Consider the following 10572-nt stretch of genomic DNA (forward strand, 5'->3'; position numbering starts at 1 on the left):
ACTCAACATATGAAACAGAGTGGGGGTTTGCTCTGGTGGAAGCAGGAAAAGAAGCCTGGGTTCCACAAGAAACTAGCCAGGGTCCGAAGAAGAGCAAGTACCCCCCATGGCTGTCATCTAAAACTCCTCTTTGGGCCTGGCTCTGTTAGCCAACTAAGCCCTGACCCTCAGCCTCAGGAGGCCCTGGTTGGCAGGGCTGGCTGATTATAAGTACCCAGCCACTTTATCAACAGCAGCTCATTAGCATCCTGCAAATTGTGTGTTTATCACAGCACAGGGGTCCAGAGCCAACTCCCCCACTACCTCTTTGGCTGAAGGATTGATCTAGGGCCTTTGGAATCCTCAACACTTGCCCTTTTTGTTGGTAGCTCTCCATTAGAGAGTTCAGATCCATGGTTACAGCAAAGCTTGTACTTCTAAAACCTTGATTATAATCAACCCAAAATACAGAGGTTCAGTATCTCAAACAGATTGCAGACAGCCCACTGATTACTTTTTGGGAAGACTGATTAAGACACTTTATTACGGAAAATGAATGCATCCAATGTCCCCAAATACATTTGTGACAAGAACAGACACACAGGAGACACAGACAATAGTTGCTACATCACAGCCTTTTTTCCAAAGGATGAAACATCATTCAAAAATGGGGTGGCGGGGTTGGGAGAGAGGTGGGTAAAGAAAGCAGGTACTGTCCTTTTGATTAAAAAAAACAATAGGTTGGCGTAGCAAGAACACATACTGTGAGCCCAGGAAGCAAGACAAGCTGAAGCCTTAGGTGATGACACCGTCCACCTGTAGCATCTCAGAGAAGCTAGACCACCATACCATTGAGAGGAGCCATTTTGTGCTGGGTTGAAATGATGGGCCAAGTGGCCTTAACTGTAATCTCCTTGGAACAAAACACCTGCTTAGTCAGAGATCACTCACGCAGCTCCCCTGCTTGTTCAGTCTAAAGGGGGTGGGGCACAAGTGTCATCCCCTTCCACAGCTGGCATGTCTAGTTACAACCAGATAGTCACCACTTAGCAAGTTAGCTCTCCTTGGGGATTAGGAGTTGAGCTTCTCTTCCATGTGAGGAGGTTGACCAGTTCCCAAATCTTGGCGTGGTACATCGTATGTCTGGCAGCAGCAGTGTTAGCCTATGATGCCCAGCGATGGGAAAGTGACAAGGGCATGGCTGAGGCAGGAGGGGCAACCTTGGAACAAGTACCTCAGGACCAAGGGATTTTAAATTAGTGGTTGTTTTCTAGAAGAGCTAGAAAAACACACTTCGGACAAACGTTTCTGACGTGAAAAGGAATGGCTATGAGTACGGATTACAGATTGGGCCAGTGACCGTGACCGTGACATATCCATCCAGGACCGGTCAGGGTAGGGAGGACACAGCCTGCAGACATGCAAGTTTCCAAACAGTGAATTTTAAGAAAAAAGGTGCTTTCTCCTGAGTAAGGTCACCAAAACACTCCCGAGTGCTTCACAGCCTCAAACATACAGAGTACTCATGCTAGGTGATACTAATGCTCACCCGCAATATATAGTGTCCTCCATTGCCGCCAACAGTCAAGATGGATCAGCCCTCAAAAGGGTATTCAACACCACCACTTGCCACTGTGGTCATCACATTGTCCCTTTCCCCAGCTTGGACAAAATGTCCCAGCAGCCGCCAACATGAAATAACCACTGAAAGACAAAGCAAGCTTCTCCAGGTTGACAACATGTAATAACCAGCTATGTTTGCAGTCAATGAACTCAAATTGGGGGCAGGCCATCCTCCTTTTCATATGACATGTGTGATGCTTAGAAACAATTGATCCTGTCACCTGCCTGCAGTGCAGGGTCCCCAGACGGAGCTTGCAACAGGAGACCCAGCCATCTTCCTCGGGGTGTTTGGTTTCTTGAAGTAGGAAAACACATGGATACCGCTCCCTACCCCACCATCCTTCCCCTCACTGGGGTTCGGGAGCCAGAAGGGGTCGCTCAAGACCAGTTGGATTGTTGAGCAGAATGATATTCTGCTACATGTACTGGGGGCAGGGGCGATGAAAGAAGGAAAAGAAAAAGTCTGAACATTTGATACATCATACCCGTAGGAGGACATTTCTGCTATTTACCAATGAATTTGGCCCCATAGCATGGGGGAAAAAAAAAAAAAAAAAAAAAAAAAAAAAAAAAAAAAAAAAAAAAAAAAAAAAAAAAAAAAAAAAAAAAAAAAAAAAAAAAAAAAAAAAAAAAAATTAAACCTACTTAGTAGTCAGTCTCAATCCTAACCGCCCACCTTCCTACATCTCTGACGGCTGCTAAACCTTGCCTGGGTCAAGTTATCTCAGCTTCTACATTCAGCAGTTCAGACTTCATCTTATGCCGTTCAGACACAAACAAAATCATGTAGTACCTTCAAGTAGCCTCTTCATCTCCATCCTAAGTAAGCTGGCCACGTTAAGGAAGATATCACATGTGCAGGGAGGCAAGTCCCCAAATACAATGGAGTGGGTTGTTAGCTAAGACTGCTGTGAGTCAGAAATTTAGACTGTTATAGTAGAGAAGAGTTTTAAAAATGTAATACTGTTTATTTAACTTCAAAAACATTTCAGCATTCTAAACATACAAAAAAAATAACAGAATGTTTGCAAATTGTGTTTAGTACAGAAGGTTCTTGAACTTTCATTGATGCAGTGGCTCTTCGCTTTGCCGACAATGAAGAGTTCTACAGTTTGTTTCAAAACAAACAGTTTAAAACTACCGCACTTAACTAAAAAAGATCCAAACACTTCTCATGCCAGCTGACCCCCCCCTTGTCCACAGCTAAGAATGGCAGCAGAATGCTAGGTCACTATATACAGAAACAAGACAACCTGAAGCTAAACGGATGCCCACTGCAGTGTCCACAGGCCCAGCCTCACAGTGCACGCCCTGAGCTACAGCCCCTCCAAAAGGCATCTTCCCCCACAGCCTCAAGCCAAGCAAGGAGCATCAAGACTTTGTCTCGGTTGTTCTGTCCTTTTTACAAACTATAGATATGTACAGTTGAGAACTCAGGATTTCTAGCCAATAACCATAGAGTTAACACCACCTTACAAGTTCAAAAAAGAAAATGCCAGAAACATCTTTAAATGCCTTGTCACACCAACAGCAAAGTGCACAGAGTGAGGAGAACACGAGAGCCTTTTCATTTTAAAAATGTTTGGAAATATGTACAACTTTGATACAGTTTCAGGGTGCTCCGGACACCCATGGCCGCTTCATGTAAACCACTGACAATTTCTAGAGCACTTTGAAGAGACTACAATATGACCATGACCCAATTGTGTAATTAAACCTAACGAGGGCAACAGACACGTCTCAAATGAGAGAGGTGTCAATGACGGCGCTCCCTACTCTAAGGTATTCACAAGGAGACGGATAAACAGTTTTTTTTTATTCATCTTCTTCCTCCTCCTCCTCCTCCTCCTCTTCTTCCTCATCTTCCTCATCTTCCTCTTCCACCTTTTTCCGGGCAACTTTTGCAGGACCCTTTGCGCCATCAAACTTTCCTTTAGACTTATAGTCGGCAACGTCCTGGAAGGAACAGAGACACACATTCCAAGTGAACGGACAAGCTCTCCCACAGCCGTTTTAGGAAACGGTACATACATGCTGTCCCCACCTCAGAATAAGAAAGCAGGGACGGACAGCAAGTAAGACAGGGGTGCTATCTGAAGTCGGTTTTCAGATACATACACATTTGGGTCTGAGGCTCTCAAATTTAGAAGTTGAGGGGTGTTCAATAGCACCACCAAATCCTCTGCCCTTGGCACCCCATGTTATCAAGATTTTTAAGCCTGCCTGAAGTTGTCCTGAAGACCCGATTCTGTTAGAGGCATGAACACCAGCACTCATTGCTGATCTCGCAGGGAGCGGGGCCCTTGCGAGCTACGGTAAGTGCTCAGCCCACCAAAGCAGCCTCACGCCCCCACCCACCTACACTCAGGGCAGCTGACGCCTGCCCCTCCAGCCCAGTGGCCCAGGGACACCGTGGTCCACCTCACCTTCTCGTACTTCTCCTTCAGCTTCGCAGCCTTGTTGTTGTAAGGCTGCTTTTCACTGTCACTTAAGTTATTCCACATCTCACCCAGCTTCTTGGCCACATCTCCAATGGAGATACCAGGGTTCGTAGACTTGATCTTGGGGCGGAATTCCGAACAGAACAGGAAGAATCCAGAGCTTGAGGGAGAAAATTGTATACATTAGATAAGAACCCATACAATCATGAGCTTAAGCCAAACTTCTGCTCCTGAGCTCACATATTTCCTATCACTATGACACCTCCCTAAAGTGAAGCAATATGTGATACCATATATACAATGTTACAAAGGTGTACTTCCAGAATGTGTAAGATGCTTCAGAAATACCTTGTGCTTTCTCAGTCTCTCAGTTACTGGAAAAGGGGGAGAAAACATACTGAAGGACCCTGACATCCAGAGCTGGGCTGCCTCTCTCACAACAGAAAGGTCAAGAGGCAACCAGAAGCACACAGCTCACAAATATCTCAGCCTTAACAGCAGACTTCCTGGGCGCAGCGTTTTAAAGCCCCAAGTATAGAATGTTTTGCAGTGTATCTCAACATTTTTAAGGTAACATGCCTTCTTAAAAACCCTTCACGTAGAAGGAAACCTGTTAACTGTCATCCTGAATCCTACAGTCACTTACGGTGGCCTTTTGGGGGCATTAGGGTCCTTCTTCTTCTTGCCTCCCTTAGCTGGTCCATAATCCTTCATTTCCCGATCATAGCGCACTTTATCTGCTTTTGCCATTTCATCAAATTTAGACTTCTCTTTCCCAGACATTGTCTGTAAAGAACAGGACCTGTTAAATTCCTCGGGGCAGTGAGTAGGCCTTAAACCCTTGCCCAGCTTTAAAAATCAGAAGCACACGCACAATTCTAAAGACAGGCAAGAGGAGCCTAAGAGGAAGAAAACAGCCACTCAGGGCTACTCTGAAGGTGAGTGACACCCCCCCACACACACATACGAAAAACTAAGACCACCTTGAAGGACACAAAAGAAAAGTACCTTCCACCTCTCAGAGCACTTCTTGGAAAATTCGGCAAAGTTGACAGGAACCTCTGGGTTTTTCTTCTTATGTTCCTCTCTGCACGTCTGCACAAAGAAGGCGTAAGCAGACATCTTGCCCTTTGGCTTCTTGGGATCACCTTTAGCCATCCTGACTGTGATGGATGAAGGAAGAGAGACAAAGGAAAACAAATATGATGACTAGAACAGACCTATGAGATATACCAAAGGCAGAGCAAAATTAAAATCAAAGTTGCTATGAGGAAGCAGCCCCCCACCCAATGCCTGATGCCCCTAGGCAGCTGAAGGCAGAGTGGGGAGGAGATCAGCTTCACAGTCGCTTGTCATTTAACTTTTGACCAGCATGAAGCGCGCTGGTTTGCGAGTTACTTCTCCCAGAGCGATCAAGTTCTCCAAATGGAACCGACCCAAGTGGGGTGGCTCAGCGCTATATGACGATTCAGAGCTACTACGACGTTTAGAAAACTACAACCACGAAGTGGGAAGGGCGCCGGGAGGACACCTTTGTAGGGGTGCGGGCGGATGACTTAAGGCTACCTGTCAACTGTTTTAACTCCTGTGTTACAGAAATACAGTCACCGCTGCTAAACATGAGATCAAAGCATAACTGTAAATAGGGAACATTTCAAATGTCATTATTGTCGGTGCGTTTGGCTTACAGAAATGGCTTTTGTAGGAAAGGTGACCTGGCAAGTGAGCAGCTATCCTGTACTAGTAGTTCAAATCCGTCACTTTGTCACTATCTAAAGGGGGAGGGGATGCCAAAAGGGCTAGTCTTGCTCATCTGTAAAGCGGAACGCATGTCCAGCCAAGAATACTTTCTCCAAAGTTTCCAAATAAAAATGCAGCTGTGGCGTGTCATCGTCCCTGTCCCACCCCCCAGCTTCCCGCCATCTTTTCCTTTTCCCACACCCAAGGTCATCATGTAAAACTAAAGCGCTCCCCTTTGCAGAGACCAACCGAGGGGCTGCGTTAGGGCCCCGCAGTGGCTGTGCGGGTGGGGCGGGACGGGGCGCAGGGGAGCCCGGGGCTGGCAGCGGGCAGCCGAGCTCGGCCCCGTGCTGGGTCACCCGGACACCCATAATTCACCTTCCATTTTGTCAAAAGCTTCGTGATGAAAGAAACTGCCCCTGAAATCTCCCGCAGCCACCCCCGGGGGGCGTGCGGGGCCGGGGGCGGCGGTGGCGGCAGCGCGCCGAGGGCGCAGAGCCGGGCCGGTAGCGGCGGCGGCAACGGTGGCGCCCGCCGTGCCTCCGAGCCCCGCTCGCTAAAATGGCTGATCCGCGCGCGGCCAGCGCAGGCGGCGGCGGCAGCGAACAAAGCGGTCCCGGCCCCGCCACCGCCGCCGCCGCCGCCGCCGCCCGCTCGCCGGCCCCCACCCCGCCCCGCCCCGCCCGGGCCGCCCGGGGGCGCGGGGCGGCGGGGACCGCGGGCCGGACCCCCCCCCTCCCCGCCGGCGCGGGGCGCACTCCTCAGGATAACAAAGGCGCCCGTGCAGCCATGACGCTCGGCCGCGCCGGGGCCCGCAGCGGCGCCCCCGGCCCTCCACGCCGCCAGCTCCGTGCCGCGGGCGCCGGGGCCGAGGACAGAGCCCGCCCGGGAGCCCCGCCCGCCCGTCCTCCCCTCGCTGGAGCCCAGCATCGCGCCAGCCATGTTAGCGGCGGCGGCGGCGGCGGCAGCGGCCGGCGGGCCGGCGACGAGCGGGGGGCGGCCGGCCCGCGCACTCCCGGGCTGCCGGGCGCTCCCGCGACGGCCATGTTAATGCAGAAGCAGCAGTGCAGTCAGCGGGCCCGCGCGGCGCCCGGCCGAGCCCGGGAGCGAAGTTTGCCCGCGTCGTAGCCCCAGGCGGGCACCGGCCCCCCGCCCCCCGCCGAGTCCGTCCCGGGCCGGGGAACACCCGTCCTCCTTCCCAGTGCCGCCGCCCCGCGTCGGGACGCGCGCCGCCTGAGCCCGCAGCCCTCAGACGCCCCTGGGCTCGCGCAGCCGCCGCAGCTGCCCCAACATCTGGCCTCTGGGGGCCTCGGTCCCTCGGCTGCTGCCCGGGGGGCGGGGGCAGGGCGGCGGCCGAGGGCGGCTCCCCGAAGGGGGCTCAGCCCCGACTGCGGGGAGCTGAGGATGAAGCATTGAAAAGTTGAAACACCTGAATTGCTTCTGCCTTCCCCGCCACCTAGCAAGAAGGAAGAAGGGTGGGAAGGGCGCAGGGACGACAGGCAGGAGGATGAGGCGGCAGGGCGCGCTCGCGGCGGCGCGGGCCGGAAAGTTGTGCGGGCGCTGCGGCGGCGGCGGCGGCGGCGGCGGCGGCGGCGGCGGCGGCGGCAGGCGCGGGCGGTGGGAAACGTACCTGTATTGTTCGCTAGTCTGGGCAGCGCAGGGCACGACGCGAGGCTCAGCGCTCCCCAGCCTCGCGCTAGCTGCCTCCACGAGAGCCGCCTGATTGGCCAGCGGGCTCCGCCGTTTAAAACAGCCTCCTCGCCCGGCCATTGGCCGCGGGCCTCATGCATATTAAACAGGCGCGGGCGCCCATTGGGCGCGGCCGCTGGGATCATTCATTCAAACAGAACTACCCGCCGGTGCTGGCTGCCGAGGCAAAACAGAGGAATAATAATATTCTCGCTTTCCCACCCCCCTACCCCTTTGAACTGAGCTGAGATCTCAAAGGACTTTGGAGGGGTGGCCCCGCCATTCCCTGAGGCCTCGGCCTCTGGCGTGGGAAGACGAGGTCGAGCCCGGCTGCCCTGGCCTCTGCTCCCGCCCCGCTGCGGCCTGGGCGCCTCTGGCCCGGTCCCCTGACCCCCAGGCAGCCCTTTAGCCCCGGAAAACCTCCAGGGACGGAGCGGCGAGGGTTGACGGTCTTCCGCCTCTACCCAGTTTCGACACGGCTCCGCGACAGGGGCCCCGACTCGGCTCGCTGACTGCTCATTGCAGGTGGAAGACAGCAGCTCGCTTGCCAGCACCTCGGAATATAGGCGCTAGGGCTATGCTGCCCCTCCCGAAGGGGACCGGACTTCGCTTCTGCGGATCGCGCTTGGCTAGGCTCTTTGCACTAACTGCCAGAAAGTCGATTTGTGCCTGCGTTTGCGGAAAGGGTGAGCTAGGTGGGCTAAAGGAGAGAAACGGAGTTTGGCAAAAGCAGAGAAATTGTGAGACACTGTAGTTTTGTGGGCACGGATTCCGCCTCTTAACCGCCTCCGCTCAGGCCCGCATTCCCTCTGCTCTCCTGTTACACACCCTGGTGAAGAATAAAACTTCTTGGAATGAATGAATGGGCTTTCACTTGGCCTTGGCTTTGCCACTGACTGGTGATACGGCCTTGAGCAAGTCACTTCTTTGCGGGGGGAGGGGTGAGGCAATGGTTTTCAAAATGTAAGGGGAGGCAGTGTCACCTCTGAGGGGTGTTTGGAAGTGCCCCCTGACTGGGAGTCCTTTCTGGAATTTTATAAGAGAAGGGGATGGCTAGTGATGCTAAATGTTCTGCACTGCACATGACAGTCACACACAAGGAAGTAATTTCCCACTCCAAAAGCTAGTATCACCCTTGTTGAGAAATATGAGGGCCCTTCCCTCTTTGGGGTAACACGAGCTTCCTGGAAAGAATGGAAGAAAAACGGAGGATGAGGAAAAGGAGCACATTTTAAGGGCTGAAATTTGGAGAAAATAATGTAAGAGGAAACATGAGATTTTCTAAAGCACTTGAAGGGCCAAGATAACCAGCTATTTATAATTCACATATTTACAAATGAGATCCACCAGAAGATGAGTTTTCTAAATGCTGCTTCCAGAAACTGTATCTGACTTTGAAGACTGCAATTGAGCTGACCTCACAAAGCATCTTCCTCCCTACCGCCACCCAGCTCTTGTCAGCTCCTCTAAGCCTCCTGGGAAGGCCCAAGCCCTTGCAGCTGGCACTGCTAGGCTTCCATCATTAGGGATCCAACTGAGACCCAAAGGCAAGATAATGCTGCTTTTGACAAGAGCTGACAAGCAACAAGTCACTTTCCCAGGTCCCCAATTTAAAGACTTTTAGGAAACCAAACATCTTAAGGCCACCTGGTCCAATCCTTTGCCTAGTTAGAGCTAGCTGAGTGGTTGCCTACCTTCTGCTTGCATACCTCCATTCCTAGGGAGCTTGCCACCTCCCTTCTGGGCTGTCTCTTTCATCTTACGCAATCTCTGAGCCTTGGGGTGACCATCCTGCACACAGTACAATTTCTTACCCTTCAGGGATTTCATGGCAGGCCAGGTCTCTTCTCCATGGAAACAGCTCCAGGTTCTTCCATTATGAGGTACTCAGGGTCTGACCTGCCCAGACCACTCCCTCCTGCCCTGTCTGTGTCCTTCCCAGAGGGAAACAGGGTCTCCACACGTGATCTGAGCACTGTCTCCCCTCCACCAGACTGCCCTCGCCTCTCAATGTCGTCAGGCCTTTCTAGGCCCAAGATGTGACTTGGGGACTCAGGTGGGACAGGGGTCTCCTTCTGGTGTACTAGCCACATTGGGAAGCTGCACTTAGCAGTTGGCAGGTACCAGGGTGTGAGAACCACAGTGGTTAACCTTCAGAGCCCACAAAGCACCACTTGCGGGGGGGGACCCGGAGTGGATAGCGAGGTTCACACTTATAAGCAGAGGCAACTCATAAACAGCACATGTATACACACTCACGCTCAGGCACACTGAGGGCATTCCCAAAGACAGCAGCCTGAAAGCCAAACCAGGGCAATAAGAGCATCCTCCGTCTAGAAGAGATTGTATAGGGTACAGTAAGTGGTGCCCAGACGCCACCCTCAAGACCCATTCTGCTCCACCCCGTGCCACAGCCCTGCCCATTGGTCTACTATTTCTATGGACATACTTCGAATGACGAAAGGCTTGCTCTTATCCTTCAAAGGAAGGATCTCCATCTCTGCTCCTGAGACAGCTCCTCCTTCTGTCAAGCTGAAGCACTTATACAGGAGCTAACACCTATGGACACTGTCATCAGAACTTCACAAAACATGATTATGACACGGCTGAGTGCGTCAGAGATCTGAACACTGTTGCTATGGTTCCCTGGTCCTGCCCACCCCCCCCCAACAAATGCACATATCACCCCAAGTCTCCATGTCCTCTTGAGTCCGATGTCCCCAATTCCTCCATCCCTTCACCACAAGCCTTGGTTGGGATGCTCTCCACAGTCTTTCTCCTCAACACTCCCCGTCTGTGGGAGCGTGCCTGAGCACAAGCTGTGGCTTAGCAGGCTCCTATCTCAGCAGAAACTCATAATTCAATTCCATGTTCAGAAGGGGGGGTGAGGTGACATAGAGGTGGGGCAGAGGCAAGGTCGTGGGTTTGGGTTCTGTCGCTGACTTTGGGTATGCCTTTGGCTATGTCACCTCAATGTCATCCCTCAAAGGTGATTTGACTCACCTATCCACCCTAGCCACTGTGTAATCTGCTTGAGAGGGAGGTGCCTGAAGGTGGTCTGCTTGTCACCAACATCTGGGAAGGGCGAAAGACCAGTCCG

The 10572-nt window shown here is 52.5% G+C and overlaps 1 protein-coding gene across 4 annotated transcripts; it reads right to left on the reverse strand.

The window, feature by feature from the left end:
• Nucleotides 1-2549: 2549 nt before the first annotated feature.
• HMGB3 (high mobility group box 3) lies at nt 2550-10009 on the reverse strand. 4 transcript variants are annotated; one of them, XM_039249871.1, is made up of 5 exons: nt 9922-10009; nt 5052-5206; nt 4690-4829; nt 4029-4203; nt 2550-3558 (listed from the first exon to the last, which is right to left on the reverse strand). In XM_039249871.1, exons 1-5 carry the CDS (start codon nt 9968-9970, stop codon nt 3418-3420), a joined length of 660 nt encoding a protein of 219 aa, XP_039105802.1. In that variant the 5' UTR covers nt 9971-10009; the 3' UTR covers nt 2550-3417. The 4 variants fall into 4 exon arrangements, with proteins under 4 accessions (XP_039105802.1, XP_039105801.1, XP_039105803.1 ...); XM_039249870.1 differs by lacking the exon at nt 9922-10009 and adding an exon at nt 9167-9270; XM_039249872.1 differs by lacking the exon at nt 9922-10009 and adding an exon at nt 7414-7490.
• Between the last annotated feature and the right edge of the window lie 563 nt (nt 10010-10572).

Source organism: Hyaena hyaena, unplaced genomic scaffold (genome assembly GCF_003009895.1).
Source record: "Hyaena hyaena isolate Hyena2069 unplaced genomic scaffold, ASM300989v1 scaffold_348, whole genome shotgun sequence".
Lineage (NCBI taxonomy): Eukaryota > Metazoa > Chordata > Mammalia > Carnivora > Hyaenidae > Hyaena > Hyaena hyaena.